Source organism: Pseudorasbora parva, chromosome 19, assembly GCF_024679245.1.
Source record: "Pseudorasbora parva isolate DD20220531a chromosome 19, ASM2467924v1, whole genome shotgun sequence".
Lineage (NCBI taxonomy): Eukaryota > Metazoa > Chordata > Actinopteri > Cypriniformes > Gobionidae > Pseudorasbora > Pseudorasbora parva.
The window spans coordinates 2,100,144-2,121,751 of NC_090190.1; the positions used below are offsets into that span (position 1 = coordinate 2,100,144).

Genomic DNA, 21,608 nt, shown 5'->3' on the forward strand with positions numbered 1-21,608 from the left:
TACACTGTGTGTATTTACCACAGTATGCAAACAATACATTTCTATAATGAAGCGCGGATGCGAACGTGAACACAACGCTCTAATGCACTGCAGACGGCGAGCGCGCATCACTCATCACTTCAAGCGGAGGCGTGCATTAATTATTCTTGACATGCTCATCTCTCCGAAAATATTTTCAACGATCTATCAGGTAATAATGTCATGCGCACAATGTCAGCGCAGCTAACTACGGCAGCTGGTTTAGTCCAAAAATGATCAGTACTTTTGCAGTTGGTTCAGTTCGAGGTTGGATCACGTTCTCACCACAAATGAACCGCTCCAGAGTTCGCTTAAAAGCGTACTGAGACCAGCTCTTCAAGGAGGTCTCGGTACGCTTGTTTGGTCCGCTTTTGGTGCGCACCCGAGTGCGATTGCTGCTTTCAGACCTGACCAAACGAACCGCACCAAAGAGGGAAACCAACTCTAGTACGATTCAACCGAACTAAATGAGGCAGGTGTGAAGGCACCCTAAGAGCGGTAATATAATGCAGCCCCTTTAAGAGCTGGAATATAGCGCGGCCCCTTTAATGCTGCGTTCAAACACCACACGTGAATGACGCGAATAAATCATGCTATTCGCGCGAAGATGGATGCGTGAACAATTTGAATCCATTTGCGCGTGAAATTCGCTTCCTTCGCGTGTGGCATTCACTACACAACAGACGCAAATTTGCGTCATGGGAGGGGCTTCTGCCAGGCAGTCGGCAGAAGGACTAGCCGAGTTAAGGCCACTCTCACCGGGGTTGATGAGCGCTGAGCTCCGGTGATCGCCTGGGTCTCACACCTCCGAAAACACCAGATCAAATTTTCAAATAGGAGCTCTCTTAATAAATAAACCACATATTTGAGCTTTAAACAACTACATTCTCGCCTGAAAAACTATTAAAACTACATTTTGTGACACAATACAGTAGTATTTTTAAATTAGTCTGGCCTCTGGGTTTCCCCTATGGGTTTCCCATCCGGCACTTCACCACGTGACAGCAGTAAGCAGGCTTCTAATTGGTTAACGCGGTGCGAATATCCACCAAAGTTCAGATTTCTCAACTTGAACGGTTCAAAACGCTCAATTCGCGTGATCATAGCCGCGTCATTCGCGCCGCAGAATGCCTATTCACGTCTCTGCATTTACTTAACATTTAAATCACTCGCGCGAATCGCGTCATTCGCGTGCGGTGTGAACGCAGCATAAGAGCTGGAATATAGTGCGGCCCCATACAGCTCATGAAAACCCAAAATTCCTGTCTCAAAAAATTAGGATATCATGAAGCGGTTCTCTAAACGAGCTATTAACCTAATCATCTGAATCAACTAATTAACTCTAAACACCTGCAAAAGATTCCTGAGGCTTTTAAAAACTCCCAGCCTGGTTCATTACTCAAAACCGCAATCATGGATCAGACTGCCGACCTGACTGCTGTCCAGAAGGCCATCATTGACACCCTCAAGCGAGAGGGGAAGACACAGAAAGACATTTCTGAACGAATAGGCTGTTCCCAGAGTGCTGTATCAAGGCACCTCAGTGGGAAGTCTGTGGGAAGGAAAAAGTGTGGCAAAAAATGCTGCACAACGAGAAGAGGTGAGCGGACCCTGAGGAAGATTGTGGAGAAGGACCGATTCCAGACCTTGGGGGACCTGCGGAAGCAGTGGACTGAGTCTGGAGTAGAAACATCCAAAGCCACCGTGCACAGGCGTGAGCAGGAAATGGGCTACAGGTGCCGCATTCCCCAGGTCAAGACACCTTTGGGCTACAGAGAAGCAGCACTGGACTGTTGCTCAGCGGTCCAAAGTACTTTTTACTTTTTTCGTCATTCAGAAATCAAGGTGCCAGAGTCTGGAGGAAGACTGGGGAGAAGGAAATGCCAAAATGCCTGAAGTCCAGTGTCAAGTCCCCACAGTCAGTGATGGTCTGGGGTGCCATGTCAGCTGCTGGTGGTGGTCCGCTGTGTTTGATCAAGGGCAGGGTCAATGCAGCTCGCTATCAGGAGATTTTGGAGCACTTCATGCTTCCATCTGCTGAAAAGCTTTATGGAGATGAAGATTTGGTTTTTCAGCACGACCTGGCACCTGCTCACAGTGCCAAAACCACTGGTAAACGGTTTACTGACCATGGTATTACTGTGCTCAATTGGCCTGCCAACTCTCCTGACCTGAACCCCATAGAGAATCTGTGGGATATTGTGAAGAGAAAGTTGAGAGACGCAAGAGCCAACACTCCTGATGAGCTTAAGGCCGCTATCGAAGCATCCTGGGCCTCCAGAACACCTCAGCAGAGCCACAGGCTCATCGCCTCCATGCCACGCCGCACTGAAGCAGTCATTCCTGCTAAAGGATTCCCAAACAAGTATTGAGTGCAGAACTGAACATAATTATTTGAAAGCTTACTTTTTTTGTATTAAAAAAGCTTTTATTTTATTGGTCGGATGAAATATGCAAATTTTTTGAGAATTTTGGGTTTTCATGAGCTGTGTGCCAAAATCATCAGTATTAAAACAATAAAAGACCTGAAATATTTCAGTTGGTGTGCAATGAATCTAAAATATATGAAAGTTTAATTTTTATTATTACATTATGGAAAATAATGAACTTTATCACAATATGCTAATATTTTGAGAAGGACCTGTGTGTATATATATATATATCTAATTTCTTTTTTTTAAGTACCAGGATAGAGTGTTTTAGTCCTATAGGTCAATTTGGGAGTGTCACCTATTCAGTCACATTTAAAAAGTCATGTGAACAAACACAACAAAATATTGTATTTGAGCTGAAAAAAAAAACTGAATTGGGCAGTTTAACTTACGGTGTGAATAAAACTGATATGGTTCAAAATAAATCATTCAAATTATTTAAATTATTAGTGTGCATTTAACAAGAAAATGCTGCTGAGAATGTGCCACTTAATTCCCTGTAACCTGCCGTTTCTTTGTAACTGTTGGAGAAATTTGCTAGCAGTTTCTGAGTGAAAATTGCATCTAGATATTTTTGAAACAGGTTTCACAGCAATGATGAAAATGTGGGCTGTGGTGTGGCAGCGCCTTCGGATCATACTGTAGATCTGAGTCCTCCAGTTTCGGGATCATTGGCTCGCTCTCCGCGGTTCTACGGGAAAGAAAGGAAAGTCTGACAGGATAAATGAATCCAGCTGGGATGAAGCTACAGTAATCTGGCTCTTCTGTCCACATGCACTGGATGGTCAGTTCTGGCTCAGCTCTGCTCAGGGAACACTGGGTGTGTGAGACGTCGGGTTTATTTATTCGACTTTAATAAGAGTTATAAACTACTCATGTAATGGAGACTCCCATCAGCCGGCACACTGGTGGTCTTGGCGTAATATATATGCTTTTTTATGGACTCGCAGTTTGATAGTTCAGCTGACATTTTCATCAGAGCGAATTTATGTATATTTTAGTTACATGCTGTAAAATGGGACATCTGATGTTTGTTGAAATGCCTCTTTTTTTAACTATATTAATAGATCGTAAGACCTTCGGAACACAGTTTAAGATATTTTATATTTAGTCCGAGAGCGTATGCAAGTGTATGCACACTATACTGTCCATGTCCAGAAAGGGAATAAAAACATCATCAGAGTAGTCCATATGAGACATCAGTGGGTTAATTAGAGTCTCTTGAAGCATCCAAAATACATTTGGGTCCAAAAATAACAAAAACTACGACTTTATTCAGCATTGGCTTCTCTTCCGGGTTTGTGTTCAATCCTCAAATAAAGATTCAAACGGTTATGAATCAGTTAATTGATTCATGATTCGGATCGCCAGTGTCACGTGATTTCAGCAGTTTGACACGCGATCTGAATCATGAATCAATTAGCTGATTCATAACCGTTTTTTATTCCCTTTCTGGACATGGACAGTATAGTGTGCATACACTTGCATATGCTCTCGGACTAAATATAAAATATCTTAAACTGTGTGTGAAGATGAATGGAGGTCTTACGGGTGTGGAGCGACATTAGGGGGAGGAGTTAATGACATAATTTTCACTTTTGGGTGAACTAACCCTTTAACTCCAAGTCTTCCAGAGTCGCAGTCAAAGCTGATTCGAAAGACCGCCGTTCGCCAGTTTCTGTGTTTACTAGAAGCACACAAGCACAACTCGGCCCTCATTATGTTAAGCCCTGCCCACCGACTCTATACACGATGTGATTGGCCCGACCAGAGTTTGGTTTTACAGCTCAGAAGTGTATTGAGAGTTACTAGACAATACACGCGGCAGGTTATATTTGCTGCCGCTAGGATGCGTCTAGATTTCTAGGCTTATAAGATTCGATAATTCTGATTCGATTGTGTCAATCCTTAGTTGGGGGCACGCTAGTTACTAGTCCCACCCAATACTGATCCCAATATAACGCACCCCTAGAGCTCTGAGTCGAAGGCCTTCCGTGTGTTTGGGATTCAGCATGACGTTTTTGATCCGCACGGCTTCTGCCTTCGTGCGGTGATTTCCGCGAGCGGGATGATGAGGTTTGAGCATCTGAAATTGCAGTGTTCCGCAGGGATGCAATTCAGAGCCATCAGATCAATTTTTCAGTATTCTGTGGAGAAGGATGGAGAGGAAAGATCAGATTGAATTGTGGTGATGTTGGCCTGAATGAAACTACTGCAATTTTTGTGTTTTGAAGGATTCCGAGGGATTGGGGGAGCGGGTGTACGGCGTTAGTCTTTTGATGGCCACATTAACAATTAATAATCCGGCTGTGATCACTCGCTCCGCAAGCGTTTTATAGCTGTTATAAGCAATAAAAGAGGAAATCGTCGTGTTCTGATGGATGTGGAGGTGAGTGGTAGGCATATCGAGCGGATGGCTCACAGAAAACTGCCGTTTTTCTGGATGAAGTGAAATGAGCATCTTGATAATGCTGTAGATTTACATTCAGGGGAAATGGAGGCCTGTGGCAATTAAAGCATTAAAGTGCCAGAGTATCTCATGTGCACAAGACACGGCGTGCTCTCGATGCTCATTCATTTACTGTCCCAGTTGTTGTTTTTCACAATGTCCAAAGTTGGCACGTCACGGTACCAGAATTCCAGTATTCAGGACCGATACCATAAAAATGTTATGGTTCTCGCTACCAATTTCAGTACTACAGCTAAATATTTTTTTATTTAATTTTTTATTTAACTATTTTAAAAAAAAGTGTATTATTTATGATAATCATAAGTAAATAATACATAAGAATTTAAAGGCTGCATGCTGTTTAAAAGTAAACATTGTTTATAAAGAAGTGAAAATTAAGCTAGGCATAATTATTATTATCAGTAGTAGCCTATTATTATTTTATAGGGACACAGCTAAATCTACTGTACAACAGAAGCCTAACATATTTCTGTCAATTTCTTTACATTCATGATAAGTTCATGATATGATAATATCATGTTTTCTCAAATTAAAAGGTAAATTCTCATGGTGTGGCAATTTATGCATTCATATCCTCATCATAAAGTGACACGGCAGAGGCTAAAAAGACAGTGAGTGTCGTGCGTGTGTGTGTGTGTGTGTGTGTGTGTGTGTTTACACAAACAAGCTGCAAATGGTGTGTGGTATTAAATTAAATTAAATTAAATTAAATTAAATTAAATTAAATTAAATTAAATTAAATTAAATTAAATTAAATTAAATTAAATTAAATTAAATTAAATTAAATTAAATTAAATTAAATTAAATTAAATTAAATTAAATATTAAAGGTGGGGTATGTGTTATTTCAAAACCATTTTACAAAACGAACTCGGGCCGAGTCCAATAACAAACTTGTAGCCAATCAGCAGTAAGGGGCGTGTCTACTAAAGATGGTGAGAAGAGCGCGCTCAGTGCGTTTTGTAAAACGGTTTTGAAATAACACTTACCCCACCTTTAAAGGGTTACTCCACCAGTTTTTCATATTAAACTGTTATTCCCTTAACTAAAACGAGTTGACACACACCTCTCTCGTCTCAGTGTGTGCTCTTAATCTCTCTGATGCGCGGTGACGATGTGATAGCATTTAGCTTAGCCCACTAAGCCCTTTTGATTCACTATGGAACCAAACAGAGATCAAGATAGAAGTACCAAACACCTCCACGTTTCCCTATTTAAATACAGTTACACCAATAGCTGAACGATCACGTATGGTGACAAAATAAAACGTAGCGCTTTTCTGCGGTTTAAAGCGGAGAACTATAGTGCATGGCGGAATAGCACTTCGGAGAGTACTTCGACTCGGCGCAGTAAAAAGTCACACCTGAAAAATCCTGCCTCATCTCCTCCTCCCCCATATTGACAGAAATGAGAAAGGGAGGAGGAGATGTGAGAAGAGGTTGAGTTGCTTCTAACTTGATCTCTGTTTGGTACCATAGTGAATGAACTGGGCTTAGTGGGCTAAGCTAAATGCTATCAGATCGTCACCGCGCGTCAGAGAGATTAAGAGCACACACTGAGACGAGAGAGGTGTGTGTCAACTCGTCTTAGTTAAGGGAATAACAGTTTAATATGAAAAAGCGGTGGAGTATCCCTTTAAGGATCTATGTTTTGACGTGATTGACCCGCGGGTTCGAATCCACCTTTTGCAGAGCTTGCTCTTCTCTCTTTTCCCATCACGTATCCCACCGGAAAGCCATTTACTTTGAATACAAATTAAGAAAATGTTCTAAAAGTGGAAATAAAGTGTCTAACGAAATGTTTACTAACAAATAAAAGAATTTTTTTGGTAGTGTATGTTCGCATCGCAGAAGTTTCCAGTCAACTCGCTCCATGTCCAATAAAAACAGTCCACATAATCCGTCGTCTTCATGAAAAATCTTCCTTTAACCTTGATCCGTTAATAAATCAAGCAAATACAATAAAAGAATCTTCTTAAATCCTAAATATCACGGATGCGGTAAAGAAAACTGCGACTGTATTTCCTATTCTTAAAGGGCAAGCGTACAATTTTAACATGCAACGTATTTCAATGTAAAATTAGAGAATAGTTATCTAAATAGTTCACACAAATAAATAAAGTTTACAATCTAACACAAATACTTAAAGACTGAAATGCACCACATAATTTGCAATATTTGTCAGAGAAAATAAGCAAAATAAGGCTCCTACAGGCATCCATTTAATAATTTTAATAAATATAATAATTTACATAATTATTGCATCCTGATGTATTTGTCAAAATAAAGTATAAATTGCATGTTATTACTATTTAGACATTGCAAAGAACTACTTTTATGTGGTGCAAATAGAATCTATTTTCACTTAGTAAAGCTGTTTCACTTTGTAATTAGTGTCTCCAGCTATTTGCACTGTGTAATTAGCAGTTATCGCTAAGAAAATATGCTATTTTCGCTTCGTGCAAATAGCCACTGCCTATTTTATTTTGGGAACATGGGGGCCCATCAGGACTGCCGGTGCATAGGGCCCGGGGTCTTGTGCTACACAAGTGAAATTAGAGTTAGATTACAGTTATAATCAAACAGGTTTCTGAAACACTCATCCCTGCCTGCTATTGGTCGAACCAGCGTAAGCCCCACCCCCAAACTCACACAATTGGTTATTTTAACATTTCCACACTTGAACTGCTTGAATATTACACTGATTTTCCTCGTTAAAGTCATTTAGCAGAAGAATGGGTAACATCTCTCTGTCCCTCTCTTCATCTGGCCCTCTTTTGATTAAATGCCAGATGCCATTGTGCTCTGATCTGGAGATCGATATGAGCTCAGTCTGAATAATGATATCAGCTCGCTGTCCTTCAGCTCATTAGGGCTCATTGGTCTGTTCTAGAGACGTCCTGGAGCTTTAGGAGCCCTGAAGAGAATCTACTGAAGGACTCGCCTCCTCTTTTTCACTACGTCAGGTCCATCCATCCATCCATCCATCCATCCATCCATCCATCCATCCATCCATCTATCTATCTATCCATTTATAATTAATTTCTATCCATCCATCATCTTTTCCATCCATCCATCCATCCTTCCATCCATCCATCCATCCATCCATCCATCCATCCATCCATCCATCCATCCATAGTTCTATTGTTCTGTCTATCCATCTTTCCAGCTATCATTCTATCTATCCATTGTGCTTTCAATCTATCGCTCCATCTATCTATTGTTCTATTGATCGTTCATTCTATCGATCCACCGTTCTATAAATCCATTATTTGTTCTATCGTATGCTCAATCTATCCATCCATCAATCATTCTATCTGTCTATTATTTCCATCTTTCACCATTCTGTCGATCCACCATTCCAGCGTTCCAACTATCTTTCCATCGATCCATCTATCATTCCATCTATCCATCATTTACTCTATTGTATGTTCCATCTCTCAATCGTTTGTTCTATCGTTTATTACATGTATTCATCCATCCATCCATCAATCATTCTATCTGTCTATCCTTCCATCTATCACCGTTCTGTCGATCCACCATTCCAGCATTCCATCTATCTTTCCATTGATCCATCTATCATCCCATCTATCCATCATTTACTCTATTGTATGTTCCATCTCTCAATCGTTTGTTCTATCGTTTATTACATGTATTCATTCATCCATCAATCATTCTATCTGTCTATCCTTCCATCTATCACCGTTCTGTCGATCCACCATTCCAGCATTCCATCTATCTTTCCATTGATCCATCTATCATCCCATCTATCCATCATTTATTCTATTGTATGTTCCATCTTTCAATCGTTTGTTCTATCATTTGTTCCATGTATCCATCCATCCATCAATCATTCTGTGTATTGGTCTATCTATCGTTCCATCTATCCACCGTTCTGTCAATCCAACATTCCACCGTTTCATATATATTTCCACCAACTTATTATTCTGTCGATCCATCACTACATCTATCTATCATCCATATCCATTGTTCGTTCAATCAGACGTTCCATCTATTGATCGTTTGTTCTATCAATTGTTTGTTCCATCATTCATTCTAACGTTTGTTCCATCTATCCATTTTTCCATCTATCAATCATTTTATATGTCTATTGGTCTATCTATCATTCCATCTATCCACCTTTCCACCGCTCCATCTAACGCTTGGCCAATCATTCTGTCAATTCATTGTTCCATCTGTCGTTCTATCAATCCATCATTCTGTCGACCCATCGTTCATCTATCTTTGTATCTATCCATATATCATTCCATTGATTAATAGCTTGTTCTATCGTACGTTCCATCTATTGATTAGTCATTCTGTCAATCGTTTATTCTATTGTTTGTTCCATCTGTCCATCCATCTAGCAATCATTCTATATCTATTGGTCTATCTATCATTCCATCCATCCACTGTTCTGTCAATCCACCGTTCCATCTATCGTTCAGTCAATCATTCTGTCATTTCATTGTTCCATCTATTGTTGTATCATTTCATCTATCTTTGTATCTGTCCATCTATCGTTCCATTAATCCATCATTCTGTTGACCCATCGTTGATCTATCCATCTATATTTCCATTGATCCATCGTTCGTTCTTTTGTACGTTCCATCTATTGATCAGTCGTTCATTCAGTCATTTGTTCTATTATTTGTTCCATCTATCCATCCATCTATCCCTCATTCTGTGTGTATATCGGTCTATCTAGATCATTATTTTGTAGTTTTTTTTACAGTGAATTTCTGTTCAGCATCAGATTCACAGATTTTAAATTCTGTTCTCACAGGCATATTTCAGTTTGACTCTGGTCCTCATCATGTAAAGGAGGTAATTTGGCAGCATAATCTGGCCTGTTGGATGGAACTCTTTATGGATCTGTGCAGGGATGTACTTGGCAGTCATGCACTTAGTCTCTGCGCTAGTTTGAGGGGATAATAATCTGTGTGTGTGTGTGTGTGTGTGTGTGTCTAAGAGAGAGAGAGAGAGAGAGAGAGAGAGAGAGAGAGAGAATGAAAGGTCCACTCAGGACTCATGAATGCAGCTGCGGTTAAACTATGTGAAGTATGCCGCAGTTTCACCTGAGGAGTTTCCTTCAGTCTGAGCAGCCTCAGTGTTTCTCCAGTGCAGTCCTGCTTCTTCACTACAAGAGTTTTGTCAGAGAAATTGAGGTTAATTTCCATCTTTATAGGCCCCAGAGCTGCCCCTCTTTCCTTTCCTTCTGCCTGTCATCCGTCCTGCCGGTTACAGCAGTAATTAGCCAGGCTTTTGGTTCACATGTAGACGGGACAGATCCCTGGAGTGAGTGCTGGTGTGGAGGGAGAGAGTCCATTCATCAGGACTGGAGATGGGTATGCCAGTCCAGCAACCACAGGGAGAAAGAGAGCCAAACTATCTGCACTGATGCCTCGCATTATGTGCAATCCAGCTATTATAATAGTATAACAGCATATTTGCTTGAAAAACGTTTTATTTCTTCAGAATGCACTACTACTTTTAAAGAGGTAAGTTCACCCAAAAATTTAAATTCTGTCATTAACTCCTCACCCTAATGTCGTTGGACAGCCGTCAGACCTCCGCTCATCTTCACACACAGATGAAGATATTAGTGTTGAAATCCGATGGCCCAGAAAGGCCTTCATTGACACCAATGTCATTTCCTCTCTCAAGACCCATAAAGGCACTAAAGACGTCGCTACAAAGCCCATCTCACTACAGCGGCTCGACAATCATTTATGAAGACAAGAGAATAGTTTTAGTGTGCAAAAAAACGAAATAACGACTTATATAGTGATGGCCGATTTCAGAACAAAGATTCAAACGGTTATGATTCAGTGAATTGATTTGCTGCCTCATGAGACAATGACTTGTAAGGCAGCGTTTTGTGCATGAAGGCATCTCATGAAACTAATTTCGGACAGACTTCTTAGGCAGTGTAACAGTTTAATGATCTACATCAAAATAGAGAGAGCTTTGGTGAGAACTAAACACATTTAATTACTACAGTAGCGATTTCTCACTAGAAATGACATCAGAAGTGTAATATGTTTGTAAAAATTGTACATTTACACACAAACTGACCCGCAAACGCAACTGAATAGAAAGCACAGGATTGTGGGATATCAAAGGCAGCGAAGGACACATGTATGCTGCCTTCAAAAATCGATCAGATGAAGGTCTCTCAGGAGATAGGAAGTGAAGCAAACAATAGATTCGGACGCAGCTTGATGCCTTCCTGCCTTCAAATGTGTCCTCCGAAGGCAGCATTTTACAGGTTTCGGACGCAGCCCATGTGACTTTGGCGATCCGAATCATGAATGGATTCACTAATTCAAGAGCCCATCACTATATAAGTCGTTATTTAGTTGTTTTTTTGCCCACTAAAACTATTCTCTTGTCTTCATAAATGATTGTAGAGCCGCTGTAGTGAGATGGGCTTTGTAACGACGTCTTTAGTGCCTTTATGGGTCTTGAGAGAGGAAATGACATTGGTGTCAATGAAGGCCTTTCTGAGCCATCGGATTTCAACACTAATATCTTCATCTGTGTGTGAAGATGAGCGGAGGTCTGACGGCTGTCCAACCACATTAGGGTGAGGAATTAATGACAGAATTTACATTTTTGGATGAACTAACCCTTTAAATGGCCATTAATGTAGAAAGATATGAATTGAACCCTGAATATCTTGCATCATCTTCTGTTCTCTAATGAGGAGGGGCGGAGCCACCTGTCACTCTCATGAGATCCACCAATAGCAAACCACAACCATCCAATCAATTCCACACAGACACAATCAAGCCCCGCCCCTACAGTTCTGCTTTTTTGGGAAGGGCTTCACTTGGATAGACGTCGTAATAGGGAACAAAAGACATGTCGACTTTTAAGTACTCATTGTAGTAGCACTGTAAAAAGAGTTTAGTTGTGTCCATTATAATCATTTTTTTGACATGCAGTATTATGATTATATTGATACATTGTCCTCACATCACCAAACGGAATGCTCTTACACTACGTAAAGTCTTTATGTAAAATGCATTATAAAAGTATTTTAATGCATTGATTATAATGCATTGTATGGTCTCATTTGTAACCACAGTTATAATGCATTACAGTTCTTATTGAACCCACATTTAGAGAGTGCAATGCATTAAAACACACATATTATAACGCATTATAATTGACTCATGAATAATGCATTAAGAAAAAGTGCTTATTTGGCTAGCTTTCAGGGTGTTTTTTGGGAAGCGTCTCAAAAATATTGTCTCTTTTAGAAGATATTTTGGTTCTGACTCGTGTGAAAGCGTTAGTGTCCTCTGCACAATAGATGGCCAACTTGTCTTGTGTACACAATATTTTATTCTCTCATACTTCGTTCTTTTTTTTCCTTATCTTGCTGAGCCAGCTGTCACCCGGCGACCCGTTCTTTCTGCGAAGTTACATCTGAAATGTTTTTATTGGACCGTTACTTGTTTAGAATGGCACCTATCCCATTTCTTCCCATGCACTCACATTTGTAACTCTCTTCCTATCTGTATGCATCTTCTCCTCTTATTTTCTTTCTTCCCTGTTTTCACACTCTCCTCTCCTCTCTTTGACTCATCTTCTCACTCGTGGCCGTGATTCAGAAAGACACGCTGAGTTTCTGTTCCTCATTGAGGCGTTTCAGCCAAATGAAGGGGTAGTTTGGCACTCGACCAACACACTAAAATACCTCACCCCGATCACCTCAACCCACACGCCTCACACACACTCCAGTTTTCTGCTTCTAATGTTCCGTGACTAAAGAAGCCCATCTGTGCTCAGATACTCTATTTAGAAATATAGATGCCATCAAAATGATACAGTTGGAGTTGATCAGAAATGAAAAGGATTTTTCGACTGTTGTGCGGCTGTACTGGGAAACGATTCTCTCTCGCTAAAGAAAATGCCATCTATGTTTTTACTTCAGAAGCATCCTGTTCTTAATCTTGTTTTCCAGTAAATATGTATGCAAATCACTTACAAAACACTTACATTAAATGAACCAAATAAGATGATAAAATGCAAGTGTAAATTTGAAGTTCTAAATTTGATCATGCATTTCTGTTTTTTATGCAGTGCAAATTTTGAAAATAATTATGCTGATTGAAATGTCACCAATGTAACAATTATAGTGTTTTATATCAATTTATAACTATGATACTTCTTTAGATGAAGTATATTGGCAAATAATAATGTTTTTAAAAATATAATTTAAATTTATATTGAATTCGTTTTCAAATATTGCTTATTTTATTTATATTTAAACTTAATTTAAAAGAATAATATCTTTATATATATCTTGATTTTTATTTTGTATTATTAATTTATTTTAAATTAACTTGTTTAAAACATAATAATGACAAGTAATAAATTAAAGCTACACTGTGTAACTTTTTTAGTTTATTCTTAGCTAAAATCACTTAGTTCTTTCAAAAATATATGTGCTCATTAATGTATATTTCCTTCTTTCAAGTAATAAAGTATTCTCGTAAGTTTATAATATGCCATTGAAAACACACACGGGTGAGGGGTTCGAATGCCGGTCGCCATGTTGCTCCTCCATCTTGAAAGTACAGTAGCCAAAGAGGGACATACCCGTAAATTCAAGCTTCGCTTTTCGCTTTAAACACTCGATGGCACCGTGTCGAATGTGAAGAGTGGGATTGCCATGTTAATCTTGGACTAAAGCGGCCACCGTAGGAGTTAAAACGAAATCAGAATTGAGACGAACAGAAACTATTATTCACTGGATGGTCATATACCTTTACACCACTAGATGGGGGAAAATATCACACAGTGGAGCTTTATGTGTAAGCTTAAATATATATTTTAACTTTGCAAAAGCTTTATATTTCAGATCAATGCTGTTATTTTGAACGTTGTATTCATGAAAAAATCCTAAAAACTGTTTCAACATTGAGAAAACTTTCATCATAAATGTTTCTTGAGCAGTAAATCCCCATATTAGAATAATTTCTGAAGGATCGTGTGACACTCAAGACTGGAGAAATTATGATAAATTTAGCTTTGATCACAGGAATAAATGACATTTTAAAATATATTCAAATAGCATAAATGCAGCCTTGGTGAGCAGAAGAGACTTCTTTAAAAACATTTAAAAATCTTACCGTTCTAAAACTTTTGACCGGTTGTGTTTATGAATATGAATATGTATTTTTTTATTTAAAAAAAAATATTATAACAACTTAATTTAAAAATTAAAGTACTTTATTATTTATCAATTTACTACACATGTAAAACATAGCATTATTACAGGGGAACAAAAGCATTTATCATATTTGTGATGAGTCCAGAAATAGTTGGCATAAAAAGCAGAAATCTACGCCAATGGGCCAGCAGGGAAAAACATCCATAATATTTCCTTAAGTGTATTTTTTCTCTCTCCATTTATCATGTTTTAAGAATAAGCCAGCATTTTTTTTCCCTTGCCTTTTCCATTATTGTAATTCACTGATAATTGTATTTTTTTCAGGCTGTGGTTTACTGCTGAATAGTGCTACCTAATGTTTCCTATTAGTTCCTCTTTGTCCTTTTAATTTGCGTCTTTTTTTTTTTTGCGTTACCACATGAAATGTTGTCCAGTGCGTAAGGGTCAGTGAAATTATTTGTTTGGCTGGCTTTTAGAGGATTTTTCTCCAGTTATGCACCACTTTCCTCTTCACCGGAGACATGCTGCGCTTTAAAGACACGGCCATTACTGGAGCGAGTGACAGGAGCCGAGCATACACTCATAATGCAGCATAATCACCCAAAATTGTGCCATGCTCAATCTGAATACCGTCCTTTTCGCAGATAATGATACCATGTTTGCTCTCTTTCACGAAAAAACAACCGAATTAACAATTGTCATGGCGGTGTAAATGCATTAGTTTGCTTTCTGCTCGGGTACCTAAAGGCGCAGTGTGAGCGTACAATGGCTTTAACGTTATTGAGCACAAATGGCAAGCACGATTATGAATTTTATCAGCACAGATATGAGGAGAGTATTTGTGAGGCGATGATTAAAAATGGCAGTGAACTTCATCTGACCTTGATCGTGTGTCTAGCTGGAGGAAAAAAATCCAGTCTAGTTCACTAATTACGATATATTCTTGTTAGGTTCTTGTAATGTAGGTTATTATAATACTCTGGATCAGGATAATAAAGGACATTTACAGATATGATTTAAATGAGTTGTGCCATTTTATGATTCCCAAATGTGCAATTTGTAATGTACACTGCAAAAAACACTTTTCTTAGTATTTTTGTCTTGTTTCTAGTCACACATTTTTACAATTCTTACATTAAGAAGCATTTACTAGACAAGCAAAAGAAATTGTCTTGTTTTAAGATTATTCTGCTCACCCCATTGGCAGATTGTTTATCTTATTTGAGTTATTTTTCCCAAAACAAAACAACAACTTTTGCTTGTTTAGTAAATGCTTCTTGTTTTAAGAATTTTTAGATGTTTGGACTAGAAACAAGACAAAAATACTGAGTAAGAAGTGTTTTTTGCAGTGTAAATCCCGGTCTGGGTTCATGTCCGTGTGTGTGTGTGTGTGTGTGTGTGTGTGTGTGCAGGTCGGGCTCTGATGAGGCTCACTGACAGGAAGTTGGAGCGTATGGGCATCATGCAGGAGAGTCAGAGACAGTTCATCCTCCAGCAGGTTCTCCAGCTCCGCGTCAGAGAAGAAGTGCGAACCCTTCAGCTGCTCACGCAAGGTACACACATCTCCATTCGCTTCGGATGCGGTTCAATTCAATTAATTACCCGTACTTCACCTTAACCCTGCCTTCATAGATGTTAATTAAGGGATTAGTCTATTCTTTTATCAACCGGATTTATGAAGCTGCTTTTTTCTTTTTTCTTTAAATGTGTAGTCAAGCGTATGTGGTGTCCTGTCCTGGCTTCTGGAGGTCTTTTCACTTGGTTTAGTAAAAACAAAAAAAACAAAAACACAAAACCGTTTTTGGATTCATAGAAATTCATATAAGTGTATTTTTTTACTAGAAAAGCAAAGTCTGTCAAGAGATTTTTTAAACTGGATGGATAAATGGATGTATGTATGGGTGGATGGAATGATGGATGCATGGGTGGATGGACGGATGGACGGATGGATGGATGGATGGATGGATGAATGGGTGGGTGGATGGATGGATGGATGGATGGATGGATGGATGGATGCATGGATGGGTGGATGGATGAATGGGTGGGTGGATGTATGGATGGATGGATGGATGGATGGGTGGCAGGGTGGGTGGATGGAAGGAATGATAGATGATGGATGCATGGGTGGATGCATGGATTGGTGGATGGATGGGTGGATGGATGGATGGATGGATGGATGGATGGATGGATGGATGATATATGGATAAAACGATAGATTGATAGATGATGGATGGATGGATGGATGGATGGATGGATGATGTATGGATAAAACGATAGATTGATAGATGATAGATTGATGGATGGATGGATGATGGATGGATAATGGATGGTAGATGAATGGATGGAATGATAGAGTGATAGATGGACCTGATGAATAGCTAGATGGACAGACTGAAGCAGAAAAAATGTGGTATATGAAAATTATTGTTGTAAGATTTTTGAATATAATCATAATAAATGTCTCCATTCATGTAGATAGGACCTGTGTGTGTGTGTGTGTGTGTGTGTGTGTGTGTGTGTGTGTGTGTGGATTCAGAACTCTTGTGTTTACTGACTAAGCATTCCTTGAAAGAGAGAGTTAGTGATTAATAATGAGAGAAAGAGAGGTAATATTTGGTAAAGGCCTCAGCTGTCTCTGCTGTTTTTTTTTCTTCTTTCTGATATACAGACTAAATAAAAAAAAATGACGTGCATGGGAACGAACAGCACACAGATGCTGACTAAATCATCCAGAGTTTGCAAACGCACTGCACTCGCATCCAAAACCAGAAGAGTGTGTGGGCGGAGTCAACATAATACAAAATTGTCACTTTCAGTTTTGACTCTAAACAATATTCAAGCTCCCATTAAAATCTTTTAAGCTCATAATCAGTACCTGAGCTTATCATTGTCATACTTTGTATGATGTTGTTGCGATGTCACAGAAATAGAAGCCATTTCTAAAATAATCCCATTGTGATTCAGGATGTCTTTTACTGCATGTGGTCTGTAGGCCACTTGGATTCACACTGTCTGACATTAGCTCTATCTGCAGCGACTAACAGCTTTATTGTGCTCTGGCAGTCGGTATCATGTAGACAGAAAATAATTAACCTTTAGGGCCCATTGGACCATGCAGGGAAAATAATTAGAATCTGGATCTTGTGAATGCCAGGCAGATCACGGACCGCTGAGGCTTTATCAGTTACAGTGAACCGGACAGTAACAGCCAATGTCTTCTACTTCATGAAACTAAATGTGATTTAGACACATTCACATGCCTCTGACAAATATAAGCCTCTTCTCGTGTGCGCGAGAGAGCGAGGGAGCGCGATAGGGAGCGCGAGAGCGTGATAGGGAGTGATAGAGTGAGCATTTGATCGTGCGAGCGAGCGATTGAGTGTGAGCGATTGATCGTACGAGCGATTGAGCGTACAAGCGATTGAGTGAGTGTTTTATCGTGCGAGCGAGCGATTGAGCTTTTGATCGTGCGAGCGAGCGATTGAGTGTGAGCGTTTGATCGTGCGAGCGAGAGATTGAGCATGCGAGCGAGCGATTGAGTGAGCGTGCGAGCGATTGAGTGCGAGCGATTGAGTGTGAGCGATTAATCGTACGAGTGATTGAGCGTACGAGCGTTTGAGTGAGTGAGCGATTGTGTGAGCGTTTTATCGTGTGAGCGAGCGTTTGAGTGTGAGCGAATGAGCGTTTGATCGTGCGAGCGAGCCATTGAGTGAGCAAGCGAGCGTTTGATCGTGCGAGCGAGCCATTGAGTGAGCAAGCGAGCGTTTGATCGTGCGAGCGAGTGATTGAGCGTGCGAGCGGTTGAACGGTTGAGCATGCGAGCAGTTGAGCGGTTGAGCGATTGAGCGAGCGAGCGATTGAGCGTGCGTGCGAGCAAGCGATTGAGCGTGCGAGCGATTGAGTGAGCGTGCGAGCGATTGAGTGCGCTATTGAGTGAGCGATTGGGCGTGCGAGCGAGCGATTGAGCGTGCGAGCGATTGAGTGAGCGCGCGATTGAGTGAGCGTGCGAGCGAGCAATTGAGTGCGCCATTGAGTGAGCGATTGGGCGTGCGAGCGAGCGATTGAGTGAGCGAGCGATTGAGCGCGCGATTAAGTGAGCGCGCGATTGAGTGAGCGAGTGATTGAGTGAGCGTGCGAGCGAGCGATTGAGTGTGCCATTGAGCGAGCGAGCGAGCGATTGAGTGAGCGAGCGATTGAGTGAGCGTGCGAGCGAGCGATTGAGTGTGCCATTAAGCGAGCGAGCGATTGAGTGAGCGAGCGATTGAGTGAGCGAGCGATTGAGTGAGCGAGCGATTGAGTGAGCGAGCGATTGAGTGAGCGTGCGAGCGAGCGATTGAGTGTGCCATTGAGCGAGCGAGCGATTGAGTGAGCGTGCGAGCGAGCGATTGAGTGTGCCATTGAGCGAGCGATTGAGTGCGCGATTGGGCGTGCGAGCGATTGAGTGTGCCAGTGAGCATGCGAGTGAGTGTGTGAGCGATTGAGCGTGCGAGTGTTTGAGTGAGCGAGTGTGTGTGTGTGTGTGTGTGTGAATATTATGTTGATGTACAGTGAACTCATTAATGACTCAGTTTTTCTGTCTGTTGGGCATCTGCAGTATCTGAACATTTTCTCCCGAGTGAGATCAGACTTGTTATTTTGCCAACTGTGACAGTACCAGAACCCAAATACTCAGGAAATCAATACAGAATTAAACCCATCCATAGATGCCAAACAAGCCCAAACAGATGGCTCACTTGTACAGTTGTTTATGGACCTTGAGAACTAAAAAGAACTGCTGAGCTCTAATCATTTTGTCATAATTGTTTTTCATTAGTTTTCCTAGGCTACATCAAATATTCCACTCCAGGGGAGACAAAAAAACATCTACACTGTTATGATAAAAATAGCTGTTTATGAATCAGGCAGCTCAGAAACGAAAGAGTGACTTCTTTCTTTTTTCTCGGTTTTGTGATTCGACAGTCTTGGTGAATTCCACAAAACATCAGATTCATTTTAATTCAAAAAGAGGCCAGAATCATAGAGGTTATTGCACGGATTATGAATTATTGCATACACGTGTCTTGACGGGGTGAGGTTTCAGAGGTTGTTATACAGGTTTTAAATTGGCCGCCGTCTAGAAAGTTGGACAGCGAGTTTATTAATCCAGCAAAGCTCATTTATCAGAGCGAAAGTGACCAGGAACACACACTTTAAATGAGGGTTGAGTTCATGTTATTAATGATTTATTAATGCCACGCTCTGTGACGCTTGTGGTGAATTGTGACGTAATTTTGGTGAAAGTGTTTTATTGATAATTTCACATTATTGTTTTTTTTTGTTTTTGTTTTTGCCTAATTGATTAGAAAACCTTTATCATCTGGTACTTTTACAGCAGTGTTATTTTAGCATCATTGACATACTGTTAGAATTGTATTCATATTTTATTCATATTGTGAATCCGTTTTTTTATTTGTATATTTTAGGTTTTGATTTTTTTTTAAGTTAAGGGTTTAGTATTTTTTTTAATAGTTTTAGAAAATTGGAAAAAACACACACACACACACACACAATTAAAAAAATATTTAAATAATTAAATATTTGTATTTGTTATTATAAATATAATTTATATATTGTTTATGCTTCTATATATTGTTAATGTAAATTATAGTCAAATATAATTTTTAGATTTTAGAGATATTTCATACATTTTATCTTGTAATTTAATTTATAGGCCTAGTATAGTTATGATGTGTGTGCGTGTGTGTTTGTGCGTGTGTGTGTGTGCGTGTGTGTGTGTGCGTGTGTGTGCGTGTGTGTGTGTGTGTGTGTGTGTGTGTGTGTGTGTGTGTGTGTGTGTGTGTGTGTGTGTGTGTGTGTGTGTGTGTGTGTGTGTGTGTGTGTGTGTGTGTGTGTGTGTGTGTGTGTGTGTGTGTGTGTGTGTGTGTGTGTGTGTGTGTGTGTGTGTGTGTGTGCGCACTCTAAGGAGTAAAGCGCTCTCAGTAGTCCCCTCTCTTGGGGTCTCGGTGGGAAAAGGTGAAGATTGGTATCATTATTTTACAGCGCTTCGAGGAACCCTTCCTCTTCTCCAGAAGGTCAGATTAATTTCATTTTTTAATTTCCTTCCCAGGCAATCCCAGAAGAGACACATCCTGAGCCCTGTTTGGGAAGATGTGATTAAGTCTTGCTGAAGAAAATGCGTATAAGAAATATACTCTACTTATTATTCCTGTCATTCAGTCACATGTTGTTTAATAGAGTCCTCAGTCGAGAGTCATATTCAATCAAATCTAAACCAGAATGAGTTTGCAGCTCATTTTGACTGGAACGCAAAAGGGTTTGGCATTATTAGAAAATGGGTTATGTACAATCATATATGACTCGTGCTTTGTTTTTTGAGTCTTCACTTAAAATATTAATATTTAAACTTTCTAATTAGCTCGAAGGAACAAAAATGAATTGATGAAAGGAGCTTTATTCGATCTGTTGAACACAAAAAGAAGATATTTTGATGAATGTTTTAGGGTGCGTTCACACTTGTCATGTTAGGTTGGATTAAAACGAACCCTGGTGCGGTTGCTCGTTTAGTGCGGTTCATTTGAACACATGTGAACGCTGCCATCCGAACCCTGGAGCGCACCAAACCAGCGGACCGAGAGCGCTATAAAGACGGGTCTCGATCCGCTTCCAAACGGACTCTGGTGCGGTTCGACTGATATCTGAACGCAACACGGACCAAAGACATGTAGACGGACCAAAAACAGGACGTGATGTCACAAGATGAGACGCATAGTCAGCTGATTTGACGACGCGGAGAGATCGGTGTATCAAACATGAGTAACGTTAACGTTAGAGGGCAAACGTGGAGCAACGAGGAAGAGCCTCATCAATATTTGGTCAGACGAGCATGTTTCGAAAATGCTAGAAAAACTCACAAAAAGCAAACCTGGCTCTTCTCATCAGAGGACCTGTGCTGCCCATTAGTCGGTACAGACGACAGAACGGCCGTCTCTCTTCTGCACAACGGAGGAAATCCTGGAGCTGTTTTGAATGTTTTGAACATTTTATGAGCTCTTCATGAGTTCTCAGCGGGTAGAAATAATGCCATATGTGTTTCATGCATAAAATGATCGCGTTTAATCCAGCACACAGCATTGTTTTGAATGTTGTGAACATTTCATGAGCTCTTCATGAGTTCTCTGGTAAAAAATAATGCCATATGTACACGCATAAAATGCCTGCGCGTGTAATCCGCACACAGCATTGTTTTGAATGTTCGGTAAGCGAGCTCCTACGTCATATAAGCCGACCAATCAGGTTGTGCCCTGAGCCTTTGGTTCGGTAACTTTAGGTTCGCTGTTAAAAATGCCCGTGTGAACGCTAAGCGGACCAGGACTATATGTTTGTTTTTGTTTTTTGGTCCGGACCAAACGAATCAAACGAACCGAACTACAAGTGTGAACGCACCCTTAGTGTTTTTATCTATATAATAAGAGTGTGTGTGTGTGTGTGTGTGTGTGTGTGTGT

General features: G+C 40.2%; 1 protein-coding gene across 3 annotated transcripts in view; it reads left to right on the top strand.

Annotated features, from left to right (window-relative positions):
• samd12 (sterile alpha motif domain containing 12) overlaps positions 1-21,608 on the top strand; it is a 145,278-nt gene that overhangs the window by 52,706 nt on the left and 70,964 nt on the right. For all 3 annotated transcript variants that reach the window (XM_067425087.1, XM_067425086.1, XM_067425088.1), the window contains exon 4: positions 15,518-15,658. In XM_067425087.1, coding sequence (XP_067281188.1) covers positions 15,518-15,658 — 141 coding nt within the window. The remainder of the gene's footprint in view (positions 1-15,517; positions 15,659-21,608) is intronic.